General features: G+C 38.4%; 1 protein-coding gene across 1 annotated transcript in view; it reads left to right on the top strand.

Annotated features, from left to right (window-relative positions):
- Positions 1-16,563, top strand: part of NUP205 (nucleoporin 205) — a 77,652-nt gene extending 61,089 nt beyond the window's left edge. Inside the window, exons 34-43 of the mRNA XM_005679502.3 lie at positions 391-529; positions 2,032-2,158; positions 6,330-6,406; positions 8,569-8,697; positions 8,916-9,042; positions 12,289-12,455; positions 14,325-14,448; positions 14,899-15,027; positions 15,576-15,649; positions 16,205-16,563. Of these exons, the coding sequence (XP_005679559.1) occupies positions 391-529; positions 2,032-2,158; positions 6,330-6,406; positions 8,569-8,697; positions 8,916-9,042; positions 12,289-12,455; positions 14,325-14,448; positions 14,899-15,027; positions 15,576-15,649; positions 16,205-16,357 (1,246 nt within the window). The 3' untranslated portion in view covers positions 16,358-16,563. The remainder of the gene's footprint in view (positions 1-390; positions 530-2,031; positions 2,159-6,329; positions 6,407-8,568; positions 8,698-8,915; positions 9,043-12,288; positions 12,456-14,324; positions 14,449-14,898; positions 15,028-15,575; positions 15,650-16,204) is intronic.

The raw sequence follows: 17,508 nt of genomic DNA, 5'->3' as shown, positions 1-17,508 counted from the left end.
TTAAAGGTTAAGTTATTTTACAACTTCATTTTAGGTTTTAAAATCTTGTTTTATTTTATATAATAGACAATGTAGATTCCTTTTTGGCTTTGTGTACATGAGAGGGAAATTTTGGGGAAGCAACTTTTGTGACTGTTTCTCACTCATAGTTTCTATGGCTTAAGGGAACATTTAGAGTAGAATAAGTATGTTTGGGGAATTTTGTCTTCTAAGATTTTTTTCAAGATTCACATAACTGTCTTCACTGTACATGTGGGATACAGAGTCCTCGTTAGTAGCGTCACATCTTAATCAGTCACTGTGGTTATTTGCCATGGGTCGGTCAGGGACTGTTGGGATGTGCCTTAACTCTTGGACTGTTGCTGTCTCCTTGACTGGATATGAATCAAGCGTGTTTGGCATGAGGGACCCCCCAGTGTTCATCCCTACCCCAGGAGACCGATACCGCCAGATTCTCCTTCCGGCCCTTCGCTTGTGCCAAGTCATCCTTACGTCCAGCATGGCTCAGCACTTGCAGGCAGCAGGGCAGGTAAGAGGAGCCCTTAGTGCATAAAATCATAAGGTACAAAAGCTTTATTTTACAAATGCAGAAGGTGGACCGCTCACATGAATTTCCTTAGGCCCCATGTACTTTGCTCTGAACATCATTGGTTTATTTTTGTACTCTTGTTTGAATGAAATGTTATAGCCAATTAATAGAATAATGAGATGGGAAGCAAGGGGTCTAAATCAGTTGTTTTATAGAAGGATGCAGTTACTGTGATAGAAATAAGCTGACTTCTAAAATGTAATTTAACCGCGTATTTATTAGAGAATGCTATACACTTTTTTAGGCCTTACAGAAAATACAAAAGATAGATGGTAATGCTACATTTAGTTGTGATATTATTTTTAGTGCTTTTCAGGGAAATCTTCAAAATATGTTTCTTTATTTAATAATGCAATGTACAATTTAGCGTTTCACTGGTTAGTTAGGCTTATCATTCATGAGTCTGCTATTTTTTATTGTATTGCTCTGTTCTTACGATACTCTCAGAAACTGTGTCCATTTAATAATTTATGGTGATTTTATCTGCTTTCCCTGCCATCAGTCTTTAGGCTTGCCTCACCAAGATAGAATGCTGCTGTTTCTAGTGTGGCACCTGATTTTATACTGCATTGGTCTTGGTGACATTCTGTCCCTTTCATATGTGGCCTTTGAGTTAGTTCTTTAACATGCAAAGACTCTGTCTTCTACTTTATTGACATTAATATTTTTTAGTAGATGTGAAATAAGACCAGACTTAACCCTGAGCATAGCAGAATTACCTGAATAGCTTCTTTGAAAAATACAGATTACTGAGTTACATGTCCAACAATGATGGGCTGAGGCCAGGAATCTATATTGAAGAAATAAAGGGGCACAATTCCTGAGAGATTCAGATGTTCAGCCTGTTGTGGTGTAGTCCCTGCCTTTGAGGCATCTGTAATCTAGTTGAGAAGATGTTTGGGTGTGAAAAGAGTAGAGTCCTCTGTGACGAGACACTGTTGAACGCTAAGCTGGAAGGGCAGAGTTTGGAGGTCAAGGTTTGTTTCGCCTTTATTTTCACCTTATCGGAAGGAGAGTTAGACAAAAGCTTTTATGTGATTGTCCCCGTGTCATAGCGCCAGCTTGAGTTCAGGAAGTCATTTTTATACACACTCATTTTAAATTCATGTTCTAGATCCATTTAGACAAAAAGTTAAAAATAAAATATGGGTCAGATAATAGTTTTCATGCAGTCATTCCAAGTTATTTTATACTCTTCTGCAGTAGCTCTTAAGTGTGTTAAATTTCTAAACTTTGAAATAATCCTTATTTTGAGCTTTCTTATGAATGTTGGCTTCTTGGAAAAATAAACTGTGTAAATGCAAAGGATAACTGTTCATCTAATATTCTTCATTACATTAAATTATTTGCGTCAGTGTTATTAAACTGATGGATATAAATTTATAATATACTTTTCTACTCTCCCATCTCTGTTTTTTCCTTTTCCTCTCTTTCCTTGGTAGGTGTTGCAGTTTCTCATTTCTCATTCAGATACCATACAAGCAATTCTGCGCTGTCAGGACATTAGCCCAGGGTCTTTGCAGGAATTGGCTCTGCTGACGGGAATTATAAGTAAAGCAGCACTTCCTGGTGAGTTGATTATGTTGAATTTTTAAACAATGGCTTTATAGACATACACTTAGTAGAGTGAGGTTATTACTTTGCAGCTATATATGGCTTATTTGAGATTGGAACTAACAAAGTTAACTACCTTTTGTGAAGTCATATGTTTGTAAAAATGGTTTATGGTCAGTATAAAAAATTCAGAAAGTTAAAGAAAATAATTAACACTCAAATCCCACTATCTAGAAATTGCCAGATGTTAACTTTTGGTAAGTAGCTTTTTAACCAGTGTCCTATGTGTATGTATATATTGGTGGGTGAGGGGGCATGGTGGAAAGAAACAGACATATAGAGATAATATATGAAAATGGGATGCCTTTTGTATGCAGTGTTAGAAAGCAGCTATTTAATTTTACATAAACTTTACAGATGAAAAACTAGTTGACAAGAAACTGAAGACATTAATGAATTCTAGACAGACTTTTCTTAAATACAGGTGTACAAGAGATGTTAGTTCTTACAAGAGATATTAGTTCTTAAAAGATTGCTATGATTAAGAAAAGATTATGATAAGTTAGTAAGATAATTTGGTCATTTAAAAAATTTGTTTTACTACATATGAATTTTAGACAGAATCAACTAACTCTGTGTGAAAGATTAAGTGTGAGTTATTTTACACTTCTTCTACCCTCACGTTATGTTTATTTGTATTTTTACTTTGCGAAGTAAATATAATTTTCATTCAGTTCTGGAACCATAATACCTTCAGCTATTTAATTTTACTTGTATATTTACGTGGACTCATAGAAATGCACCAGTTTTGTTTTTTTTTTTCCCTCTTACAACTTCACCATTTCTGAGTTCTTTCTTTTAATTTATCTCTTGGAATTTTTAATTTGTATTGAGGTCCTCTCCCCCAAGAAAAAATATATAATATTCCTTGAATTCTCTAATGTTTGTGAGCATCTGAAGACTGCCTTATTGAATGACAGCATGGCCTAATATTAATGACAATAACTCATATTTTTAAGCATTTATATGCTGGGTAGTATTTTAGACACTTAGCATGTCAATTGATTTAATCATCACAACAGTCTTGAGAGTTAGAACCTTTATTATCCACCTTTTATAGGTGAGGAAACTGAGGCACAAAGAGGTTTGCTTCTCCCAAGTCCCATGGATAACGCTGTAGGGCTTTCCAGGAACCGTGGCCTCTGAGCCTGTGCACTGAACTACTCAGCTGTTCTACCTCCAATTTCACGTTGCTGTGGAGAAGCCTGAGGCCAACCCCTGATTCTGCCGCAATGACCCCGCACAGATTTTTTCTTTCTGGACGTTCATCTGTGCCTGAACCCTTTGTGTTGGGAGGAGGAGAGTTTGGCAGGGCCGAGAGCAGTGTTTGTTAAGGTACTCAGAGCCTGTGCTCATTCTGAGGAGATCCTAGGGTCAGCTCTGCCTCACCTTGTCGTGTTTTAGTCCTGTGTGCTTATTATGGTCATTTCCCCAGTTCATTCCGGTGGCCTTGAATGATGCAAAGGCAGGCCACCCTTCTTGCCTTTACTGTAGTCCCATAGTGCTGTATAGTGGTTCTCTTCCTAATGGCTTTTACTTGGATTTCTCCTGATTACTTAATTTACATCATCAGTCTAATATGCTTCTTTGTAGATTGCAAGAGTTTGTTGGCTTATCCTCTTTCCCCTGTACTGCTTCTGAGGGCTGGGATGCGGGTCATGCGATGAATCATGTTACTTATTCCCCTGGAATTTTTTCAATCTTTTTTTTCCCCTTAACTACCACCATTCTTCAGTATTTGTGGTATAAGTTGGCTTCTTTCCTTTTTTTGGTGAGTTTCATTTATTCGTAGGTTGATTGTAGAAGGGACATTCTGTGATACTACTTCATTCTGCCATCTTAATCCAGAAGCCATGAGCCTTTTATCAGATACTCTGGCAAGGTGATTTTTTGGATGAATTTGCCTTTCATTACTTTTTAAAAATACTTGAAACATTCTGAATTTTGCTGATAGTGGCATTTGACCCTGTCACCATATTAAAATTACTTTCAGAAAAGCTCAGTGTATTGTAACATGCTCATGATAAATTCAAACAAATAAAATAGAGTAAAAGCACTCTGACATAACCCTGCTTCCTGAAAGGAACCAGTTATCAATTTATACTTTATTTTTGTGGCAGTTTCTCTGTATATGGTGTAAAAATTTTTTCCTCCCTACAAAATGAAATCATACTATACACACTGCTCTATAACTCGCCCCCTGTGCCCATTATGTCTTGGAGATCTTTTTTCATCAACATATACAGTTCCCACCTCACTCCTTAATTGGCAGAACAGTTTTCCGGTTCTGAGGTATTTATCCAGACCTCTATGACATGTTGACTGTTTCCAGTCTTTTTAAAATTTTCAAATAGTGTGGCATTTAATAACTTTGTATGTGTGTGTTTACATATACATTTTTGTATATTTGAGCTGGTAGACTTGGTATATACTATTTAAAATAATTTTAAAAGATAATGCCAAGTACCTCCTAATTTTTTGAAATCATTTTTGAAAAGAATTTATGCTCCTGTTAACCCTGCTCCCAGTTCAGCCCTTGGTTACATATATGGTTTTGTATTATCCTACAGTTTCATCCTATGTTTTTGTTTAAAATGCTAGTCCAGTACCAGATACGTTGTACCTTCTCAACTACTTATCAGGAGGTTAATTTTTTATCTGTGACCCATGGATATTCTGTAAAGTGTTTTAGAGTTGAGGGTGATACATACGGTCCACAGTACTGAGGTGCCCTGTAGCAGAAGTCTTAAGAATCTGAGAATTGGACTTCCGCAGTGGTCCAGTGGTTAAGACTGTGTTACCACTACAGGGACACGGGTTTGATCCCCGGTTGGGGAAGTTTTGCATACCTCGTGGTGCAGTAAAAAAAAGGAATGTAAAAATTGCTTGTCTTTAAATAGAGGCAGCAGGAGGAATGAAAGAACTGAGGAACCGCAAGGCAGGTTGAAGAGATAAGAAAAATTAAAGAGAAACAGGAAAAAGCCAAAGTTCCATGATAGTGTTAAGTGCAAACTCTGACTGTCAAGGAATTAAAATGGAAAAGGATGGCATAAGAATCAGAAGCAACAAATGTAGAAAAAATATTTCAAGAATTTGATATTAATGAGGTTTTTGCTTGATTTTGCTTTGTTTTGGCATACAGGGGAGACCTGAGCACATTTTCAAATAGTGAGGAAAAATCCTCTATGGCAGAGTAATGTTAGAAAGTAAATAAAGTGATTTGGGAGCAGACTCCAAGTGGAGGTGGAGGGTGGGAAGGGATTGGATCTAGTGGAGCAGTGGAGGGCAGCTGAGGTAGCATGACGGCACCTGCCAGGGGATGCGAGTGTCCTCTGTAGTTTGTGATGGGCTTGGAAATCTAAAAAGAGGAGAGTTTGTCATTATGAGGAACAAAGGATAAGGTTCTGGGGTACGTGCTATGGAGCGTATGCTTGGAAGTAAGAAATGGGTTAAAAGGATTGTGAAAACACATGGAAAGTTAGGGTGGCTAGGACAGGGTCACCTGGGTTCTCTGTATGGCTGCAGTAATGGAACAAAGAAATAAACCAATGGGAATAATGACCCATGGGTTTACTTGGAGGGCTCATTAGAAATAAGGGAAATCCATGGTACTATAAAGGTTGATTAGCTTAATGTAGGGATTTTGTAGTGGGCCCAAACTGAAAAATTGAATGGAAGCTTTTTTTCTGTATGTGTAAGTTATACTTTGCTTAAGGGAAGAGGAAAAAAATCAAATGATGCATAGAAGAGTTAAAAGAAAAAAGGAATGCATTTCATTCTTAGTGTTTTATATTCTGAACTGTTTTATGAGAAAGTAATTTACTGTGGAGTTTAGAAAATTTTGTTTTATATTTATAAATAAAAATAGATTTTTCTCAAAAGACTTTTTAAAATGCACTTTTGAATCTCTGATCCAATCTAGATTTATTTTGCATATGACTGAACGTGTGGTGGTACACTTAACAATCTGTAAAGTTGTAAGGTATTTCTCAAACCTCCTTCATGGCAGAGTCTGTCTATTCATGCATTAAAGAATGTGAAAGAGTAAAACTACTCTTCCTAGTTTTTTAATGTCTATATCTTGTCAGTTACAAAGCTACATTTAAAAACATTCTAAATTTTGTAGGTATACTAAGTGAACTTGATGTTGATGTAAATGAAGGATCACTAATGGAGCTACAAGGACATATTGGAAGATTCCAGGTAGCTGATTCTTTACTTTTTTATTTTTTTAATTAAAAAAAATTGATTCTTGCATCTTTAAAGAGCAGTAGTAAAACTTGTAATAAAATACAACAATCCTCTCTGATCCTCCTTATACAGCCACCTTAATTTGGGTAAACCCAGAAATGGTTTTAATTGAGTCTTTCATATCGCTAAATAATTTTGTTTATGTTGCTACTATTTGATTTTAAGAATCATCTATTGACCTTCCATCAAAGAGGATAAGAATTTAGATCTCTTTACTCCTGTTCTTCCATATGATATGTGTATCTCTCATAACATGCCCCCACCCCCAACTCAAATCATATCATAATTTTGATTAGATTAACATTTAGTGTTATACTATTATTACTGTGTAAATGTCATTTATAAATAAGCCATGGATGGACCATATGTTACTTTTCTAAACATTATGTTTTCCTTAGAGTAAATAATTGTTGCTTTTTTTGCTTGGTTTTTGTACTTCTGATTTATTGTCAAACTCTCCTCCAGTTGTTTAATCTCCTTTTAATATATTTAAACATAGTAGATAGCTTATCAATTCAGTATTTTATCACAGTCCTTCTGGGAGCCTCCTGGCCTGCTTTGATCTAGACAGCTTCACTTTTGGGGGCCGCAGAGGAATTATATTTATATAGTAGAATTTATATTCCATTGTTTTTATACAGTAATTGTCATAACCAGTCCTCTTTTCATGAACTGTTTTTCAAGTTTCCAAAAGAAAAATGCTGTCATCAGCTTTTTAGTGTATACCTTTTTATGTAATATTACTGTTATCTCTGGGACCCAGGGTATGTAAGTACTACATTTTGAGTCATTGTCAAGATAGCACTCCAGAAGGGCTTGTGTTCTCTGTAACCAGACCAAAATACTCTGGGTTTTTTCCCTCAGTCTTCTAAAATATTAATTGATGGGGATGAAAATATTTCTGATGCATCTTTCATAAGGTGGCCTCTGGAAGTGTGTTGCTGCGTCTGTTTTATCTATCAGTGTAGCAAACAGCCAGCTGTAAGTTTTAAAAATAGATACAGCTGTTTTGACAAAATGAATTTATATTACAGTCTCCTTAGTCTGTTTTGCCTTATCCAAACTTACTCTAACGTGAGTTTAAAGTAGATATTATATAATATGTAGGTATATATGTGTATATAGGTGTGTGTGTATATATAATACCAGTGTTTCAAACACATTTTTATTGTGCACTTACTACGTGCAGTGGAGAAGGAATGGCACCCACTCCAGTATTCTTGCCTGGAGAATCCCATGGACAGGGGATCCTGGTGGGCTACAGTCCATGGGGTCATAAGAGTCAGACACGACTGAGCGACTGGGCACATCCTGTGTGCAAAACACTATACTAAGCACTTTAAATATAATTCAGTGTCTCAGGTAATCCAAATAATAATTTTCAAGGTGAAAATTGCTATTATCACTCTAGAAATGTGAGCACAGAGGCTTGAAGAAGTTAAGTAACTAGTCCCAGGACAAATAGCAAAAAGTCATGTGCCTGCAATTGGAACCCACATCTCTGATTCTGGACATATTGCCAATTTTGTGAAGCTTGTCCTTTCCTGCTGAGAACTGTAGGAACAATTGTATTCTCAGGTGACAAGTACCAACATGTCAAACAAAATGACCTTTGCATTTTATCTGCTAAGGTCACCTCTGTTTTCCCACCTCCTTGATGACATCTCCAGAAGAAGCCATAGGAGTCAGAGCCTTTAAATTTGAGCCTTGGTAGACAAAATGATCATGGATCTGCTTCTGTTCACCATCTCATTTTGCTTCTCAGTGTTTCTTAATTGGTGTTTATTTAATGGGTGTCTACTAAGGAATTATTTGGTATGATACAAAAAATTTAGGGCAAACACTTAGACTTTAGTGACTGTTGACTGCTAAAAAATTAATATTCTTTTAATGAGTTGTCTGCCAAGTAAATACATTTGCAAAAAGATGAATTTTAGTATTATTAACTTATAGTTGGCCTAGTTGGAAGTCAGAAATCATAAACATTAAAGAGGATTTAACTCTCCTCTGAGCTGAGTTTTTCTTTATCTCCCTCAAGAAAGAGAGGTCACTAACTTTAAACACATCCAGCTAGATGTGAACTTTTGCTCATGTTTTGTCTTTTCCTTCCTCAGCGCCAGTGCTTAGGACTACTAAGTCGCTTTGGTGGCTCCGATAAACTGCGTCAGTTTAAATTTCAAGATGATAATGTGGAGGGAGATAGAGTGAGCAGGAAAGATGAGGTTGAACTGGCTATGCAGCAGGTAAGAGGAGTGGCAGTCATGTAGCTATTCGTTAAGGCTTTTACGTTTCTGGAAATATTTGAGAAAAACAATACCCGTGGATAATTTTAAAACTGATTTGTGACTTTGTTGTAATTTTACAAATTGCTCTTAATTTTGTTCTCCTTCACATCTGGATCTCCATGAGATGAGGCATTTGGGGAGCTCATATTTTTGTTACTGCTCTTCTTGCTTTGCAGATTTGTGCCAATGTCATGGAATACTGCCAGTCCCTCATGTTACAGAGTTCCCCTACCTTCCAGCATGCTGTGTGTCTCTTCACCCCTAGCCTTTCAGAAACCATTAACAGAGATGGGCCCCGACAAGGTGAGCTGCTGCTTTCTTTCTGTATTTGAGGAATTAAGTTGCTAGGATTGTGAGAACCTTTATTTGGCTCCAGTAGGGTGCACCTTTTTTTTTTTTTTTTTAAACCAGTAATGGGAATTTTTAAATCGACTTCTTTAAGAAGAAGTTATAAGGAGGTACTGTTGTCAGACCTGTGGATGCAACTGGAGAGCTTGAAAGAATAGAGAAATTTTAGATTTTCTGAGAATGAATCTGGAAGAGCCATGCAGGATAGTTTTATATAGTGTGTGAGACCCCATAGAGTCTGGGATTGGAGACTAAGCTAGCTAGGTGAGAAGTATGAAAATATTGCAGATAGTTTATATGTTAAATCATGTTAAACTGCATTTTTAGTATCTCAGTTGGATTTTGTGTGATACCAATGTATGGTATGTGCCATACCATCGCACAGTAAAATTTAGATACTTAATAGGCTCATGTAGCCTGTGATTTCCCTATGACCCAGTAGGGAAGATTAGGAATCTAAGGCAGGATTATGGGTTGGTTAAAGCCGTTTTCCATGGGACACTCAAAGGCCAAAAGCCCTTTTGGATCTTGGTGGTTGTTTGTGATGGACTGGTGGTAATTTCAAGAAACATTCTATTTGAGATTTCTGAGAATCATTTTAGGGTTTGTCTTACTCTGTTATAAATGTCCTAGGTAGTGGGATTAAGAGAATTTTATTAAAGTATTATTTAAATACAACAAAGTTCACCCGTCTTAGGTGGACCATTTGAGTAATTTTTGTAATTTTATGCAGCGTGGAACTACTGTCACAGCTAAACTAGAGAATAATTCCCTCATCCTTTGACGTTTCTTTTGTCCTTTGCATTTGATTGTTTCCTTTGACCCTTTGGTCAAGGTGTCTATTACTTTGCCTTTTCCAGAATTTCATATAAATAGAATCTTACAACATGTAGTCTTTTTTGTGTTTTGACATTCATTTAGCTCAGTGTTTTTGAAATCCACTCGTGTGTGCATTACTATTTTGTTCTTTTTATTTCTGGCTGGTATTCCATATGAATTTATCTATCTACTAGTTGATAGACTTTTGGGTTATTTCCAGATGTTTCACTGTTGTGAATAATGCTGCTATGAATATTTGGATATAGATCTTAATGTGGACGTGTTTTCATACCCCTTGATTAGATGCCTAGGAATGCAATTGCTGGCTTGTGTGATATGTTTAACTAAGTAAGATACTGCCATTCTGTTTTACAAAGTGAAAATCATTTTGTATTTCTACCAGCCGTGTAAAGAGTTCTAGTTGATCCACATCCAACTTTTTAAGTTTCAGCTGTTGTACTGGGTGTGTTGTGGTATCTCATTATGGTTTTAATTTGCATTTCCTTGATGACTAGTGATGAGCCTGTGTCTAGGTCTAGTACCATTTGCTGAAAATATTTATCTTTTTATTTGATTACTTTGATAGCTTTTGTCAGAAATCAATTGACCATATAAATTTGGATTTATTTTTCTTCAGACTTTTTTAAGAACTAATAAGCATATTCTTCTCTGCCAATTCTAGACATATAAATGGGTAGGTATTCAGTAGGTTCTAGAATAGTAACAGAGATACAGTTTAACCTAGTGGTTAACCTAGGGTTAAGAGCACAGCCTGCTGATGAACTGCCTGGATTTGAATCCCAGTTCTACAAGTGACTTAAGAAAAATGACTTAGCTCTTTGTGACTCAGTTTCTTTGTCTATAAAGTAGAAGTAATAACAAGGTCTCCTCTAGTGAATTATTTTAAGAATTAAATGTGTTAATGAGTATAAAGTGCTTTAGAACAGTGCCTGACAGCACAATATCAGTGTTAGCTATTGTTATTTTTATTATTGCTCTAGTATTGTTATCCTCTGGTATATTTACTGTTCCTTGTGATCGAGGGACCCTTTCCTGTAGCAGTTCTATTTCCTTGACCTCGTTCTCTTTCGTGCAGAATCTATTTCTGTAATTAAATATCTCATGAGCCATCCTCACCTGATGTCTAAGTCTGGTGCCTCTGAATATTTTCTAGACTGGAGCAAATTATTGTATAAGAATTCCTGAAGAAATCTGAAACATGCTCAGCATTAGACCGTCGCATTTGTGGATAGTTTCCTACCAAGTCGAGGTCTCACAAATGTTATCCAGGGACCAGCATTCCTAATTTCACTAGGAGAAGGCTTTTTGTGATGACCTGGGTCATAGAGATGGTCACATCCTTACTGAAGACTGGGAGAGGAGACCTGGCAAATCAGATGAGTCTAGGCAAAATCCGTTGACAAAGGACTCTTCTTTTTCCCTCCATGTGAAGAAGGTCTGTGAGATCCGACTTTGGAGCAAAGTTCAGGGAGATGGCAGTGAAGGAAGCAAGTGTAGATCTCTCCCTCAGTACTCATGTACCAATGGCAGTTGGGGCCATTAAACAAAGTTTGTCTCCAAATTAAACTTGAAATTACTAAGGTGTTTCTCAAAGAAATCCCTTCGTTGCAAGAGGAAATTGCTTTATTTGTACCACGCAAAGCATGTCTAGAATAATAACGTTGCTGCTCTCTAGTTTTTCTTCCTTCTACAGACAGTTTTTCCAGCATCACATTGTTCCTTTCCACTTTCATCAGAAAGTGGTCCCGTAAAAGGCAGATCATTTTGTTTTGCTAGCCAAATGGAACTATTGTGGTGGAAGAATTAAACTTTAAAAATTCTGTCATCTGTTTTTTAGCTGTGTGTTAGTATTCTGCTTGTCTGTTTGGAAGAATGATTTTGAGCTGGGAACTCAGCAACCAGAAAGATGCAGACTGGAAATGAATCCATATAAGTAAAGCCATAGGGTGAAGCAGGACTTACTCACCTGGGGTCAGGAAACAAAGCTGTATCTGTGCAAATGGGGTGGTGGGGTGGTAGAGAGATGGGTGTATAGGCTTATAGCTTCCATAGAGTTCTCAAAGAGGTCTTCACCCAGTAAAGGGTAAGTTTTCTCAGTGTCCATCAGCCAGACTTACTTATTGTCTCAAGGCTCTAGCCTTATGTACCTACCTCATTACAGTAGCTCCTAACCACATCTTTGAACTGTTAGTGGTGTTTAAAAGTACTCCTGGATTGTTTTTAATAATAGCTTACATGCCTTTAAATTCCTGGGCCTTCCTTTTTAAAAAAAAAAAACAAAACAAAACAGGTCATTTGAAATTCATATAAAATGGCTGTAGGTAGAACATTGGTTTTTCTTTTTCTTATCAACTCCATTAGATACCCAAGCTCCAGTGGTTCCATACTGGCACCTGCCTGGTTTGGGAATTATCGTCTACCTGCTAAGACAGAGCGCTAATGATTTCTTCAGCTATTACGACAGTCATCGACGGAGTGTCAACAAGCTACAGAACGTCGAGCAGCTTCCCCCAGATGAGATAAAAGAGGTATGAATCTTATAATGGGCAATGGAGACTTCTGAGAAACCATTGCTTTTCCTGATAAGGCAGGAGACCAGTGTCAGACTGATAGGTAAAGATGCTGCATCCGGTGAGACAAAAGGAACTCCACTGACTCTTCTCTGGTGGCTTGAAGAAGAGTCCCTCACCTAAGTTCCACACTTCATAAGGGTAGAAACTTGACTGAGTGACCAACCGAAAGTTGCACCTGTTCAAGAAAACCACCTGCTTAAAAGCAGTTGGCCTTTGAATAAAATTTGGTAATTTATACTGTAAACATCTGTGCTGAGAAACTTAGGTTTCTATTGCAGATGCTTTTTCAGTTAGAAGTGATTTCCTTAGGTAAGATGTCTCTGTCCCTCCAACAACTTCAGTATCTGTTAAGTGAATTTTTCAGACAAATGGGATGGCGTGTCAGACTTGACCACCTTCTCTCAACGACCCAGAACCATTCCCTGGCACTTACTGTAACTGAAGAGGCTGAGTTACTGGGCTTGCTCCCTAAGCAGCCCGCCTTCCTTTCCATTTGGCACAGCTGAACTGTAAAACATATGTGGCCAGTGCTGAAGCCTCCTGGCGTCCTGTGTGGCAGCCTGGTTGTTGATCCATTTTGCCATTCCTGGTTCACACCAGGTTTTCTAAATTATAGCATGTCACCCACCGGACTAGTCAGAGCCCACTCCCTCTTTGCATCCTTCTGATAACTCTAGGGAGCATCAGAGTTCATGATGTGCCCAGCCCTGAGCTCCACGTGCCACCTGAATACATGAGGCAGATACTGTTGCTGCTCCTCTTTCCGAGATGGGGAAACTGAGGCACTGAAAGAGGGTATGCTGCTGCTGCTGCTAAGTCGCTTCAGTCGTGTCCGACTCTGTGCGACCCCACAGACGGCAGCCCAGTAGGCTCCTCTGTCTCTGGGATTCTCCAGGCAAGAATACCGGAGTGGGTTGCCATTTCCTTCTCCAATGCACGAAAGTGAAAAGCGAAAGTGAAGTCGCTCAGTCGTGCCCAACTCTTAGCGACCCCATGGACTGCAGCCTACCAGGCTCCTCCGTCCATGGGATTTTCCAGGCAAGAGAACTGTAGTGGGGTGTCATTGCCTTCTCCAGAAAGAGGGTATAGTTGACTCAAAGCCACACAGCCAGCAAGTACCGATGGGAGCAGGTGTTACTGAGTGGGCTCAGGTGATCTCCGAAGGTGAGTGGTTTACCCCCAGCAGCCCTTCCCCTTCGTGTGTGGCTTACGGGTGACTCTGGCACTCGCAAGAAGGAGCTGCGGTGTCACAACAGAGCACGTGGCACTTCCCCAGCCCCTCCGCAGCACTCCTGCCGCCACACCCAGGGCCTGCAGGTTAAATTGACCTGTTGTGCTTGAAGGTATGCCAGATGGGGGAGGGACCAGGGGAGTTTCTGGTTTATGATGGTACATTTGTTACGCTGTACAAGTCTCATCTGTAGTTTCTTCAGAAGGTACCCGATGGCTGTTACAGATATTCTCCACTGCAGTGTGGCATTTGCTGCTTGAAAATGCACTGTTTCGTTTTGTTTTATTTTAATTTGACAAGAAATTCAGGGTTGGTTGGCCCATCAACAGATTGGAAACATCTATTTGAGGGACTGGACTTTTTCAAAAAGCCACAGATGAACATTCATTTATGAATTCAACTGCTTCTTTGGCTCTTGTTTTAAATTACTAGCTTCCTAACTAGATGCTAAACTCTTGTCTGCAAGGCTGTTTCAATTCACTTGAATGTTTTTCACAATACTTATCACAAATGACTGCTTATAGTAGATTTTCGTTAAATTTTTGTTACAATGTGTGTCATTCTTAATACTGTGTTTGATTTTTTTTTTTAAGTTGTGTCAGTCAGTGATGCCTGCTGGTGTTGATAAAATCTCTACTGCCCAGAAATATGTTCTAGCAAGACGGCGTTTGGTGAAGCTGATCAACAATCGAGCTAAACTGCTTTCCCTTTGTTCTTGTATCCTTAATGCAGTCATCGAGACTGCAGGTGCTTGAAGGGTGACCTCTAAGGGAATCTTCAAATGTAGGAACTCTTATTCTCACAGTATTTGGGTATCAGAACCAAATGGAAAGGGACATTATTACCATTATTTTTTTCTAGTTGAATGCCGGACATATTTCTAAATGGAAAAAATTTTCTTATTCCTTAGAGTAACTAGTAATCCTCATAATATATGCAGATACTTTGTGTCGAGACAGGAGATAAGGACACTGAAGGCTCTACTATACTGCGCCCGAGGGTCTGATCTCCTTCCTCTCAGCACAGCTTGCTGCTTTCTGGAGAGACCTTACAACCAGCTTGTTAGACTGAAGCTGTGGGTACATCACTGAATGGTGCAGTCTCAGAAACTGGTTTGAAAATCATGTGATGAGATTGTTTTCCTTGAATCTGGCCTCTCCCCTGTAGTCATCATAGAGACCTGCCTGTTTATTCTCTGGCGCCATCTGGAGTACTACTTGTTACACTGCACACCCACCGATTCTCAGGATTCCTTATTTGCCTCCAGGTCCTTATTTAAAAGCAGAAGGCTACAAGGTAAACTTTATTCTGAAAATTAGTGAACCACAGATGCCTACAGACTTCAGCAACTTGCAAAACTAGTTACACTTAACCGATGCCTTCTCTGGTTACAAAGTATGGACTAGGTAACTAAGTAACTACTTAGTTACTAAGCATAGCTAGTTTTTTTATTTCCCTCCTGTCCATGGGAGATTGTGCAGAGCACAAGAGCATCTTAGAGGCTGTCTTCAGCTGCTCCTCAGCTTCTCGCATGGCTGACGCAGGTCCAGAGTCCTCTGGTCCAGAGGAGTGGAAATGGGTCAGCCTTGGCTAAAGGGGTCTTTTGTGACTGATGAGCATGTATTGGATCCCTTAAGTGGCAGGAAGCAGAAGGAAAGCTTGAGAACCCTGGCTTGGAACATTGAAATGCTTCCTAGGGGCTTCCATTTACTGAATGCTAAAAGAGAGTCCTCAGCTTTGACCTATGCTGGTCACAGACACTGTGGTTCATTGTCATTGGGTTCTTCTGTTCTGTGGAGGAGACACACCTGCAAACCTAGTTTGACCGTGTCTTTTATCTCTAGATTCCTTCGCTTCGGAAAGCAATCTAGATTTTAGAAGTGGGCTAACTACAGTGAGCCAGCATGATATAGACCAGGTAACGTTCTGTTCTCATACTCTTGTTCTTTTTTTGCAAGTACAAAGGGAAAGCCTGGTATGTGAGTAAGATAATAGTTTTCACAGTTGCATGCAAAGAGCTGATTTGAATTCTGGGATAGCAACCTAATAGCTGTGTGACTCAGAGCAACTTAGCCTCTGAGCCTCCATTTCCTCAGCTCAGAATGGAAGTGATAATTCAACCTTGAAGTGTTTTGTCAGAATTAAATGAGGCCTTCATGTGTGAGACACCAGGGCAGTGCCTAGAAAGTAGTAAGAGTTCAGTAATTAATAGGTGTTATGATTTGGAAACTCCATATATCAACAGTTACTGCAATTTAAAGCAAATTTAAAACTGTATATACTTACACAAGAAGGAAAAATGTTACTATCATACCAATAAACTTCAAGGTGGAAAATGTGAATGTTGAGTTAATCTGGCATCTGAGAAGGGATCACATTACAAAAATTCAAAGGTATTTTAAATAGGAAAACAAAGAATAAAAGAAATATTTTAGACTTCTTAATCATGAAATGTCACCCGTGTTATCTCTAGCTTCAAGCTGACGCTATCAGCGCTTTTGGAGAATCACTGCAGAAGAAACTTCTGGACATTGAAGGATTGTATTCAAAAGTGCGATCTCGATATAGTTTCATACAAGCTCTTGTCAGACGCATCCGAGGCCTGCTGAGGATATCACGGAACTGAGAGCCTGTGCTTATACTCTCCTGAGGAAGAGACAAATTGGGGAAACCTGTCTCCTTTTTATAGTTTCCTTCTAAATTATGACCAGAAGATATTTTGCTATTTCTTTCTTTATATATGGACTTCTTTTCTGTAAACTTCTTTGCCTGGTGCCGTGCTCACTAGTTTAAAAAAACAAAAAACAAAAAACAACTTTTTAAAAAAACAAACACGTGGTCAGTCTCTTGAAATTTTATCTAGAAAATGGTCAGCATTATCAGGAATTCAACAAACAGTCCTTCCCCAGTGCTGGTTTTTTCCCAGGGGTATTATTCTGAATGCCAAATTAAAGGCATAGTCTAAAAAACCTCTATTTTTCCTTCCTTTGTAGCCATATTACACATTTTATGATAATGCTTTTTTAATAGAAAAGTATACTCAATACAATGTGTTACAGAAATGTTTCAGAGTCAAGGCATCCCTTTACTAAAGGTATTTTTTTCTTTCCTGCATGTAAATGATGAAATAATCACTTGCATTTATTCCCTAAAATAATTATGGAATTTTTCAAATTAATCATTTACCTGTATTTTACACATAGTTAATAGGGTGACTGCTGTTAGCATTCTTATTTCTTGCTTGGTAGTATTTATGTGCATGTGACTACATCATCTGAAAGTCCATGACCCACTTTCCAGTCACCAGTTATTTCAGCCCAGTATATAGAAAAGACTGCTGAGAGGGGAAAGAGTCTTGACCCTCAAGTAGTGGCAGAAAATTAATACTTAATTCTGTAATTTTTTTTCTTAATAAAATGTCCATGACATTTTAGGCATTTTAAAAAGACTTTGTCATTCTTATATTTTGAAATTAATATACTGCCTAACACTGACAAACATCAATCTTTAACTGCAAAGCATCCTGTTAATAAAGAGCATTTTTAGAGGGATGTGAATGAATAAGTAACTGGTCCAAGACATAGTAAGCCTGACTGCTGCTGCTGCTGCTGCTGCTAAGTTGCTCCAGTCATGTCCAACTCTGTGCTACCCCATAGACGACAGCCCACCAGGCTCCTCTGTCCCTGGGATTCTCCAGGCAAGAATACTGAAGTGGGTTGCCATTTCCTTTTCCAGTGCATGCATGCATGCTAAGTCGCTTCAGTTGTGTCCAACTGT

The sequence above is a fragment of the Capra hircus genome, chromosome 4 (assembly GCF_001704415.2).
Source record: "Capra hircus breed San Clemente chromosome 4, ASM170441v1, whole genome shotgun sequence".
Classification (NCBI taxonomy): Eukaryota; Metazoa; Chordata; class Mammalia; order Artiodactyla; family Bovidae; genus Capra; species Capra hircus.
The sequence above is the reverse complement of the archived record's forward strand: the minus strand, read 5'-3'. Positions and strand labels throughout refer to the sequence as shown.